Genomic DNA, 12,240 nt, shown 5'->3' on the forward strand with positions numbered 1-12,240 from the left:
AATAAATTAAAACAAAATGCAAATATTAAATTTAAGAGAGACGAAAGTTAGCAACAATGTCAGGCTATTACCTCATTCAGGAATGTATCAATCAATATCCACATAAAAGAATGATAGTCCATTCATCTGCAACTGGTAAATAATTCTTCTCTATGTCTTGTGTCTTTCAACAGTCTAATATGCAAAAAAGGGACACATCGTTTGAGAAATTTTTACACTGGTGTATACATAATCTCATTGGTCACCCAGGACAACACACCTGGCAACTAACTGTGTCATGTCCACCATTAATTAGCCAATAATGAGCAACAATTAATCAATCAAGGCAGTAGCGGTTAGCTCTTTGTAGGAAGGATGTTGTTTTTACACTCATACTTTATGACAGGATGTATTCAGAATAGATTATGTAACGCTACACTCATAAACACTGCCTTTTTGACAAATCCGCTGTGGAAGTAATTAATCAGTGTGTTATCGGTTAATCCTTTGATCGATATTTGATCAACCCAGTATATATTCATTAACTAACCATCAAGTGAACAAACAACACGTGTAGGTTTATACCATCAAACATGAGTTACAGCATGGAAGATGTAATCTCGGTGTCGCATTTTATGTTGAAAATTTTCAGATTTCTCTAACAATTATTAGTTTACGAATTCAGATAAATCGAATGTGTGTTTTTTTATTATCATAGATAATGAACCATGCTAGCTACCAAAAGTTACGTATGATGTTTGCTATGACAACTGTGCCAACCGTCAAAACTATCAAAATATAAAACTTTGCAATCTTTTGGACTTATATGAAACAAATGGCTTGCTACGTGTAAGTAGACATCATATTTTCACATGACGTAATTAAATATCGAGGTAAAAAACACAGAAATAGGATTAAATTGGATCACTCACTATACCATCCAGGCATCAGAAAAAAAAACCCTATACTGCTGGTATATTTTGTTACGATCAGATAAGGAATACCATGGATATTTTTGAAATAATGGCATATGATGGGCATCCGGCCTCCTGACTGTTTAGATGAAGAAATTCTGCTAATATGGACAAGAGCCCAGTCCCTTTGTCCGTCACGGTCGAGGGAGCGGGCGCTGACCAATTTGCAGTTTGGTTTCATAATTAGACTATTGGCGAGAAACATTATTCGCTCCGCATCAGTGCCCCTTTAAGTGATTGACTGTTAGCATTATGGGTATATTCAGACACATTAAAATCTGCACTTTTTGTGGACTGAATTGTCAAGTCGTAGATTCACAACACAGCCAGGATGATTTTCATTCAATTCTCATCGTTTATGAATCATAAGTTCATGTCAGCACACAAATGGTCACGTGACAGCCCCCCAATTTGTTTGGATTTCGTCTTCCGGGGGAATTTCTATTTGTAACGTCTACAACATAAAATACTCACAGTAATTTTAACTCTTGTAACCTATCGTTTTTTGGATGTGTCAATATGTGAAATACTACAGAAGTACAAGTAAAGCTGTCGGCGCAAGCGCTACAGCCAGAGGTTGGCGATGATTGGTAGGTGAATTTCAAGGTGACTTTTCAGCCATTTTCACTGTGCAGCTCTGGATTTACACATAACTAAGAGAACTTGGTCATTGTACCAAGGAGTGCTTGTGGTTATTGACAATGATCTCTTTCAAAGTTGATGGAGCATGTTCATTTTGGTGAGATGACAGTGTGAATGAATACAACTCAGCAAGTTGGTTTTTCATCCTTATCAATAGTCCTGTGAATGTGAGAGGATTGTTTTCTAGTCTGCTGCTGAGGTCTGCCCTGGAGGGTAATAGAAATCAAAAAGTGATCTCACACTTGTATATATCCAGCACAGAGGCTAAAGACACCAAGGAGCTACTTTTAGGGAATATTACCCAATCAAGGATATGTCCCCCTAAGTATGTTGGAGCTTCAACATACTGACACAAACTATGTTGTTTGAGAAGATTTTTCATCTCCTGTCATCATCATCATCAGATGTCTTTAGTACTCGTTAAAGGTCACATGCAACCAAAAACTCAAACATAATTAAACACAGTTATCACATGTTCATGATATATGAAATGCATTGGTGATTGTGAAAAAACAAATAAACCAAATTATACTGGTATAATCACAAATCAAAAGTGCAGTATTTTGTACTTGGGTTTATCTCCCTTGAAAGAAAGCAGCCGCAATACCAAACCCAGTCAGGGCCGATGGGTGTGCACTCATGTGTAACAATGCTTTGTCATTGGCCTCTGGTTCATTTGCCGATATGCTTAGCCAGCTCTTTGTTTATGGTTTATAAGACTGATAGATGTTGATTTCAAACTGCAGATTTTTTTAATTTTCTTTTTGTCTTTTTTTTTTTTTGCTTGTTTTTAACCCCCCTATACACTTAACAAATTGCCAGTGTGAAGTACTATAAATAATATCTAGAAAGAATATTGCTTTGACTGATGATTTGATTTGATTTTTATTTTTTTTGCACGTCTGCCTTTAGGTTTTCTGAGGAAAAAGTCTGTTAAACAAGAAATAAAATTGGTCTGGCCTCATGAATATTGCACATCACCATCAAATTTGAATTGATATCAGGTTAAAGTGTCTAAAAAGTACTTTTAGAAAGGTATGTTGAACTGCAGTGTGTTGGTTTAAGTTCTCACTTTTCTTCAGACTGCTTGCTAGATTGGAAGGTGAGCAGCAATGCATTATCATTTTACTCATGAGCTTATGTAGAGTTCTTTGCAAAGCTGGTCTGTCTTGTTTTATTACATTTGTATATGCATTCTTTTGAGTCACTACTGATAGCAGAAAGTTTAAATTTTTCCTTATTCTGACTCATGCTTAATTGCGTTCTCTCCTCTTCCTGGCGAAGGTAGTGGAACACCTGAAATCCCTTGAAGTTCACTTCTAAAAGAAGAGGACGTAAAATTCACACTCACCCATGAGTTACCTCCCCTCCTGTGCACATGGTCAGCTTGGTCAGCTGATCGGACATAATTCTCACTTTCTCCTTATCGCCCGACGAGGGTGGCTGGAGTTACCTGGGGTCTCCATTAAGGCGATAAGTTTTTCAACTGTTTCGGTCCTTTTACTATTTTTATGTCCTATGCAGTCTTTGGTTTATGTATATTTATCACATTTTGTTTATTTGTGATTACTGGGTGTTGATATAGCACATATTTCGTCAACCGAGACTTAGTCTCTGTTGATGAAATTGTGTTCAAAGTGTAGATTATGGCTGTCAGCATTTGACCTGCTCCAACGTGTAAGCCCTTATGTTCTTCCACTATTTGCTGTGAAATTTGCAGAAATTTATCTGTTTCAGAATTATTAGACATGTCTAATCGGGTGATTTAGCCTTGGGTAATTGTTTTTTCTTTAACTGCTGAATTTCATTCCAGTTACCAGTCAGGTGTGTCTCCGGGGTTATACCTTGAGTCCAGCGAATTGTCGGCTAGACCACAGAAGAGTACTTCATCGGGAACGGGGGTGTCACAGCCTAAGAAGTCTAGATCACCATTGTCGTCGCAGACAAAGTCGTTGCAGAATCAGCATTCTTCGACAAAGAAGTCCTTCAGTGACGAGATCGTCCCCCTACAGGAACGGCATGTCTATGATGAGCCAGTGTTGATGCTGCACTTCGCGCAGTCAGCAGCCATTCAACGCCTTCATGCAACATGAGCTTGTAAAGGTCATGTTGAAGAAGAACGGAGACATCTACGAGTCAGCCGTGACTGCACTCAACGCAGCTGTTCAACGCAGACGCCTTCATGCAACATGAGCCTGGTAAAGGTCGTCCTTATCATCCGTTGCAGTTCGGAGAGAGATCCTCCTACGTCGAGTGGGTGACTATGCTCACTTGAGTGAGGAAGTTCACGTGGGTGAGTGAACTCACAGGTCTACTCATGAATGGGGAGGATCTTCAGCCGTCTCCTCAACTTGTCGAAGGCGTCATCAGCACAGACAAGTGCACTCAAGTGGGTGACAACGCTGACGTGAGTGCCTGCACTCAGGTTTCTTCTCGTCAGCGGAGAAGATCTTCAGCAGTCTCCCCATTTTGTCGAAGGCGCCATCAGTACTTGTCATCCCCTTCAGACCTGGACTCACATAAGGATCGTCGGCATTCATCGAATGCGTCGCACTCAGGGAAGTATGAAGATGGACATTACCGATCATCTTCTCCGAAGGAAGTTCTCGTCACGGGTTCACGTCCCTCGGAAGTCACATCGTGAATCACAAACAGTGTGGACTTAGTCTCACCATCCAAGGACTCAAACGAAGTTGCCTCCTTTCAATGCTCATTGCTTCCCTCTTCACCATGGGGACACCTCTACGAGACGCACCTTCTTCTGACAGGCTCAATTTAGAGCCGTCAACAAGACTCTCATATGAAGTTAAGCAATCCTGCAAACAAGGAAGAGTGAATGATCCTATCAACTTTTGTCACTCAGATGGATCAGTAGTTTACGTCCGAACACCTCGTCTCGAACTACTGTGGGACTGAATCTACTTCTTCGACAAGATTGAAGAGGTAGTAAGGATGATTGCCCAAGGCTTCAGAGAAGTCATGATGACAAGTTCATTGTCACCTTGACAATGGTGCTCAAGCAGACAAGTCAGCGTTACATTAACACGTCCAAGTTCTCCAGAGTCCAGAGAATGAGAGATAGGAAGTTTAATACCAGAGCGTCCAGAAGGTAAACACTGAAGATTAGGGTCGGAAGAACTGGAGTTTTCCACCCTCAGTCGTTCCCACACAACCATCTCCAGTGGGTGGATGTTTTCAACTCTACTGGAAGAATTGGGGAATTCTCAATGATGAATACGTCATGAAGATTTTTCGAGGCGACTACAACATACCACTGCAAACTACACCTCCGATCACACGAGATGACAGTATTATCTTCGGGGAAAAATTCCAACACATCTACCTGGAAGACAGTTTGTCTACATCAGCTTCAAGCGGCAGAATTTTTTTCGCACGCTTTACTCATCTAGACACGTGCTTGCCAAACAGCATGGTTACAGACAAACCTAAATGCTAGCAAGGGTATCACTGTTTGAACAAGATTTCACGATGATCAGTTGTCTGCTACATCGGTGACGTCATGTCTACAATCTGATTGTTCCCTGAGAGACAATGCTGTGCAAAGAAAGCTGGTGACGTTACATCTACAATCTGATTGGTCTTTGAGAGACAACGCCCTGTGCAGAATGTGTTGTTATTGTTCCAGTATCAGGAAGTTGTCAGTGACTTTCAGTGCTGGAAAGATGTCGATTACACACTAGATTAACAGTTTACAGCATTATTTGATACGTCAGGCAGCATAGAGGTCTTCTAACAGCAGACTCAACATGACCTATCACAAGGATTGCAGCAATGAATGACAGCTCCTGATCGAACAGGCAGCCAGCTATAAATATACTGCCTTCAAATGTCAACATGCACATAATGAATAGTATTGATGATCTGAAAACTAAGAATGACGTATCTTCACGGCATACAAGTTCTTCATGAGAGAAGTCAACTCAGTCTACAGTTGGACTTCACTATCAGGCTACTAACTCAGCTCGGATGGAATGTGAATCTAAATTCCTCAGGATTTGATTCATCACTACATGGAAATACACCACTGTCCCAGAGAATCGATGGGTCAAAGTTCAGGTTGATGTTAGAACATGTTCTACTCTCTCCACTACCATTACGACAGTGTCAATGTCTACTCGGTCTGCTCACGTCTTCTCAGGATATGACCAGAGGAAGACGCCTACAACTATCTCTATGACAGCGATTCCTGAGTCACGGTTTCACGTCTTGACTGGTTTACGATGCTGGACAACTTGAAACCACACCCGCTATGGGAACTCGCCAGTCAAATGTCTGCACAGGAACTTATATGTTACAATCAGCATTAAACAACCATCTCTATGTAGACATGTCTCTCTAAGAATGGGGTGCCTATCTAAACAACGACGTTGCAGAAGGAATCTGGAAGACGGAAGATCGAACTCTTCCCATCAACCAGTTGGAGATGAAAGTGGTGATTCATGCTATCCATCACTGGTCGACGACACTGAGAGACAAGCTACTGATGATCCACACAGACAACTCAACAGTGGCTTTCTACTTAAACATGCAAGGGTCAGTGAGATTGCCATCTCTACTACACCTGTTGTTTCAACTTTTCCACATGGTTGACAGTCTGAATCTCCAAATACAAGCTTTTCACGTACCAGGAGTCTCCAACATCGTGGCATATGCCTTATCTCATCCTCTTCGTCCATCATCAACAGAGTGCATGCTGCTTCGAAAGGCGTTTTAACTAATCAGCCAGACATTTGGATCGCCGCAAATAGACTTATTTGCATCAAGGTTCCACAAACAGACTACAACCTTTGTATCTCCGGTGCCAGATCTGTTAGCCTGGGCAACAGACGCTCTCAACATCCCACTGGAAGGACAAAATGCATTTGCGTTTCCCCTCCAGTGCTGCTACCAAAAATCATCGAGAAAATAAAACAGAACCAGAAGCCTACAACTGACTTTGTTCGGGGCTTACTGGCCAATGAAACATTGATTTCCAACACTCATAAAGGAGTTAGGACAACCAACACTACAACTGCCAAATTGGGAAAATCTTCTTGTCCATACCCACACGAAACAGGCATACAGCAACCCATCTGCGTTCTGACTTCACATGTGGGACATCAAAATATGTTTAAAACACAGAGGATACTCAACGAGAGCAGCGAAAGCAGTTACCTTAACCTTACGGAAATCCACTCACACCCTTTATGATGACAAGTGGAAGCGGTTTTGAGACATATGCCAAGAAGAAAGGCTTCACGGCAATGAAGGCAACATATCCGCAGATAGCAGAATATGTATGACACCTGTGACATTCCAGAGGTCTGAAAGGCTCTACATTATGTACATACTTGCCAGCTTTCAGCTCAGTTGTCACCATGGAAACGGGGACCAAGCTGACTGAAGTACCCTAGGTACTTGCCGTGCTACGCTCCTTCAAGTTGGTAGATCAACAACATAGATCCCAGCATGGGATCTGAACATCATACTCAACAGCTTACAAGTGATGCATACAAGCACACCTCATTTGAACTGCTAACTCAGACGACGCTGTTTTTACTTGCCTTATCTACAGCTGCATGAATGTCAGAAATTCATGCTCTAGACTTCAACCACACAAGCTTTGTTGCAAGTCATCAGCAGACAGCTCATCTGGGTCTATGATGGGATTTTATTGCAAAAAATCAACTGCCAGGTCAACCAGATTGACAATTCCACATACCAGCACTAACTTCAAGACCCTATGATTCTTAAGTTTTATCATTATGTCCAGTCAGAGCATTGAAGATATGCATCGCAAGCACCTGTTTATCCCTATGTCTACTGAGATACTTACGGAAGTATCCCACAACACTATCTCAGTGTGGATCAGAGCTTTTATATTGAGAGCCAATAAAGCAGCAGGATTGGAACCTCCGCGAACCTCAGAAATCAGAACATTGGCCTCTACACTAGCGCTACATGGGAATTGCTCACTATCAACTATAATGGAGGGCTGCTTTTGGAAGTCAAACACAGTGTTTGCCAACCATTGTCTATGAGACATAGCCACATAGGATGTCTCTGGCATTCATCAGTTTGGGCCTCTTGTTATTGCTCAGCAACTAACAGGCCCTCTGAAGGCGCTGGGTTCACTCACCCGTTTTATCACATGACTTGTGAAAGCCAGACGCTCTGCAGAGTGTAATGGTGGAAAGTCCATGCACACGTCCTAGACAGACTAGCACAAGTGATTATGACCCTTTACTCGTGATGAAGATACTTGTACATGAAGAGGGGTTGCAACTAGTCTTGATTGCTAAATTTTGACATTTAGTTGCATCACGTGTCAGTCAATGAAGTCATCTACAGAAGACAAGTTCAACTGGATGTGAACTTCCCAGAATCTACAATGAATTTTAGACAGACAGGACCAAATTATCACCGTTACAAGTTCCTGTTAGGGGGGGGGAATTATTGGATGTAATTTGGAACAGCCAGCATAATTCAGCGCGGTCTGACCCACTGCCATTTCCGTCAGATTCTGTAAGCAATTAAGCATGAGTCAGGATAGGGAAAAATAAGTAATTTTCTGAATAAAATTGATATTTTATATTTATCCTGACTCATGATGAAAGCCCTCCCAGCACCCCCTCACAGACACGCTGAATTTGTATATTCTCTTGTCGGGCGTTTATAGGAGAGAGTGAGTATCATGGCTGATCAGGCGACCAAGTGTGTGAGAGGGGAGGTAACTCGTGTGAATTTTACGTCTGCTTCTTTTAGAAGGGACCTTCAAGGGATTTCAGGTGTTCCACTACCTTCGCCAGGAAGAGGAGATAGGCAATTAAACATGAGTCAGGATAAGGATAAAATATCAATTTTATTCAGAAAATAACATTTATACATAAGTATTTTGTCTTTCATGTAAAAATGTCATGCAATCCCTTTCCCTCACTTGTGAATGTTCTTTGCAGTGTTCATCGTTTACCTCCTGAGGTTCTTCGAAAGAGAGAAATTAAGTGGCTTGATATGTTTGAAAACTGGGAGAAGTGGATGAGCAAAAGGTTCAAGAAGGTAAGTGTAAATTGTCTTATTTGACTACCATTTCCATTGTTTCTTTATCATCTTATTGCAGTCTAAATCTCTTGTTAGCTTCTGGCATAGCAGTACGTTGTCCACCATTCATCTATCTTCTGTGTGTGCTTTTAGTCTGGTTTTATGAAACTAAAAGTTTATGTAATTGATCAGAGCAGTGGTCAATAATATTTGTTTGTTTGTTTCAACCTAACGATGTTAATAAATAAAAATAATCTGCTCTGGAGGAAGTAATAAATGAAAAAAAATAAAATAAATAAATAACAATCCTAATTTGAAATGTCCTGGTTAAATATTTTAAGTACTGGTAGTCTAACAGATAGACCTCTTTTTGCCCGTCAACAATAAACTCAAACACGATAGCTAACATTAACTTTTAAAAAAAAGGTTTTCAAACAACTGTTTAATGAGATAACAGTAGGTTGGTCCAGGCAGTGTCTCACCAGCTTGCTCTAGAAGCAAAAGCATTAACAACCTCAAGACTGTCTATTACTATAGTGATCAAAATGGCTATGATGAAGCTAATATTATGATTCTTGCGATTACCTGACCTCTGTTACATTTATGCCATGAATCCTTCAACAGAAATCCTCTTCACTCTCAGCTTTCTATTAACATTTGTAGAGGAAGTAGGTCTAGAGGGTGCAAATGGATGACAGCTGGACTGGGTGTCAAACTACTGTGACATGCAAGAGGCACACTGCAGGACAGGATTAAGACATGAATCACATGAAAATTTTGAAATCATCAATTTCCATTTGGGTAGTTGACCATCATAAGCACGTTAGCAGGAACCCAGAACAAAAGACCTTCACAATTCATAGAGAACTCTAACTCAGCATTTGTCATTGTGTTGGCCCTGGACTGACTCCACACAAGCCTCTGATACCAGTGGAAGATGTCCTTTTGTATTAAGAGAGGCCATGGTTGTGTCAAGACCTTGGCTTGCTGCAATCAGTTCAGCAAATCATTAGGATGATGGCTGTCATTTAGAGACTCCATATTGTGAACCACTCTTATTTTGGAACTTGCCCATTTTGAGGCAATCTGTAAAATCATCAAAGGTGGACATGATGGTCCAGTGATTGACGATGCTGACATTGGATCTGTAATTTTCTTTCTGCCTAGTTTTCAGATTCCTGAATCTGGCAATATCACAATAATAGTCTACATTTCACTTGCCACAGTTTCACATGCCTTAAAAACATGGGAGTATCTTCAATCCTAGAGGCAATATACAACACCATATGTTTGGAGTTTACAAGAGACAGAGGAAATTTGTCAGTGACTTTGATGGACTTTCATTGGGTTTGCTTTCTGCTGAAGATAAGGACTTGTCATATTCATGGAAAATTCAACATTTAGACATGCTATTGTGGAATAGAGGTATTCCCACTGATAGCCCTCATACTTCAACTGATGTCATTATTTATAACTCCCCAAACCATAAGGCTACCTTCTCCAAATTTGTCACCGTCACAAACACAACCATACTTGAAGACTGTCCTGTTCCACTGCCTCTGGTTACATCTGGCATGTCTGCAGGCTCATAATTATTGAACGTAATGAAATTGGGTTTGAATATAGGTATTGTCCTGCTCAGATACCTGACTTACAGTCAAGTCCTGATGTTTTCTGATGGCACTCAACCTTTGAATAACTGTCTGCTTGGATAAGTTGTAAAATATGCAATGCCTGGAATGTAGGACTGATAGTACCTCTGCATAAGTCAGGAGAAAGTAGTGACCCTAACAACTATAGAGGCATTGCATTACTGAATACGCTAAATAAAATATTTACCACCGTATTAGACAATCGCATTAAGTTTTGGGTGTCCACATGCGAACTTCTATCAGAGTGCCAAGCTGGATTTCGAGAAGAATATTCAACTATCGACCACATATTTACTCTAAATAGTATTATCCATAAATACCTACGGAAGAAAGGGGGAAGTTTTATTGCCTTTTCGTAGACTTTAAGAAAGCGTTTGACTCTGTTAATAGAACAAAACTGTTATATGTTCTACTACAGTCAGGAATACATGGTAAACTCCAGCGTCTTTTACGTAATGTGTACACCAACGTGAGAGCATCTGTCAGAATTAATAAACTTTAAATGAGTGATGTATTTGATACATATGCGGGAGTCAGGCAAGATTGCATTCAATCACCGGTTCTTTTCTTGTTATATGTCGAAGAACTTGTCAAGGAACTGTTATTAAATGATACGAGAGGTGTATTTATTAACGAACATATCAGAGATCTTGTAGTGCTGCTATTTGCAGGTGATGTAGTGATCCTTGCTGATTCTGTTGTCCAGTTACAATGTAAGATAGATACTTTAAATGAATATTGTCTGAAAGGGGGCCTCGAGATAAATATAGGTAAAACTAAAGTAATGGTTTTCAAAAATGGAGGTAAAATTTCCAATAGTGAAAAATGGTTCCTCAACAGCCAAACGTTGGAGGTGGTATCATATAAATATTTAGGTATCATATTTTCTTGTAGAAATATATTTTCCAGAGCCTGCGAAACATTATCTATGCAAGCCGAACGAACCCTACATGTCATAAAGAAATTCATTTGCAAATACAAAGAACTACCGATCCACTCAAGTTTTAAACTGTTTGATGGGAAAATTCAACCAATTTTGCTGTATGGCTCTGAAATATGGGGTACTAGGATAAATAAGAATATTGAAAAGGTACATTCAAAGTTCTGTAAGTTCCTGTTACGTGTTGGTTACAGAACCGCGAACAAGGTTATTTTAGCTGAATATTGACGTTTTCCATTATTTATTAACGCCCGCTCTCTGGTTATATCATTTTGGCTAAGATTGATGAGACAACCAATTTCACGATATTCACGATGCAGTTATGAAATGCTTAAAGCATTAGATGATACAGGGGATACTAACTGGGTTTCCTTCGTCAGAACTACTCTTTTTAGTCATGGTTTTGGAAATGTATGGCTCGCTCAAAATGTAAGCAATGCAAAATATTTCATTGAAGTATTCAGACAGAGATGCAAAGATATTTATCAACAAGACTGGTACAATGAAATAACTTCATCTACGTCTGTAAACTTTTATAGAGAATATAAATACTGTATTAATACAGAAATTTACTATTCAAAGATTAAATCACCACAACGTAAGCGTGCGCTCACTAAATTTAGATGTAATGCCCACAATTTTCATGTCCAAGCTGTACAATTTGCCAAAACTGTAAATACAATAGATACTCAGTGTCCCTTCTGTAATTTATCGCAAGAGGATGAGTACTATGTACTACTTATATGCCCACAATACTCAGAAATCAGAAAAAAATATCTGCCTACTTTCTTTCATAACCAACCCTCGAGACAAAAATTCTGTATGCTGCTCCGCACAGAAGATACGGACCTATTGTTTAAGGTAGCTCTTGCTTTGTATCACATACTTAGGTTCAGAGAAAGCAATGTAAATTATAAATGAGTGTCTAGAGATGGTTTTTCATGTAACAGCAACACAGGAAATTACAGGTTGCGCATATATGCATTGTAAAGATTTTTCTCAGATGTACTATTGG

At 39.9% G+C, this 12,240-nt stretch overlaps 1 protein-coding gene across 1 annotated transcript in view; it reads left to right on the forward strand.

The window, feature by feature from the left end:
- LOC137296492 (TBC1 domain family member 10B-like) overlaps window positions 1–12,240 on the forward strand; it is a 74,859-nt gene that overhangs the window by 1,879 nt on the left and 60,740 nt on the right. The window contains exon 2 of the mRNA XM_067828284.1: window positions 8,552–8,651. Within this exon, the coding sequence (XP_067684385.1) occupies window positions 8,552–8,651 (100 nt within the window). The remainder of the gene's footprint in view (window positions 1–8,551; window positions 8,652–12,240) is intronic.

Source organism: Haliotis asinina, chromosome 1 (assembly GCF_037392515.1).
Source record: "Haliotis asinina isolate JCU_RB_2024 chromosome 1, JCU_Hal_asi_v2, whole genome shotgun sequence".
NCBI classification, from domain to species: Eukaryota; Metazoa; Mollusca; class Gastropoda; order Lepetellida; family Haliotidae; genus Haliotis; species Haliotis asinina.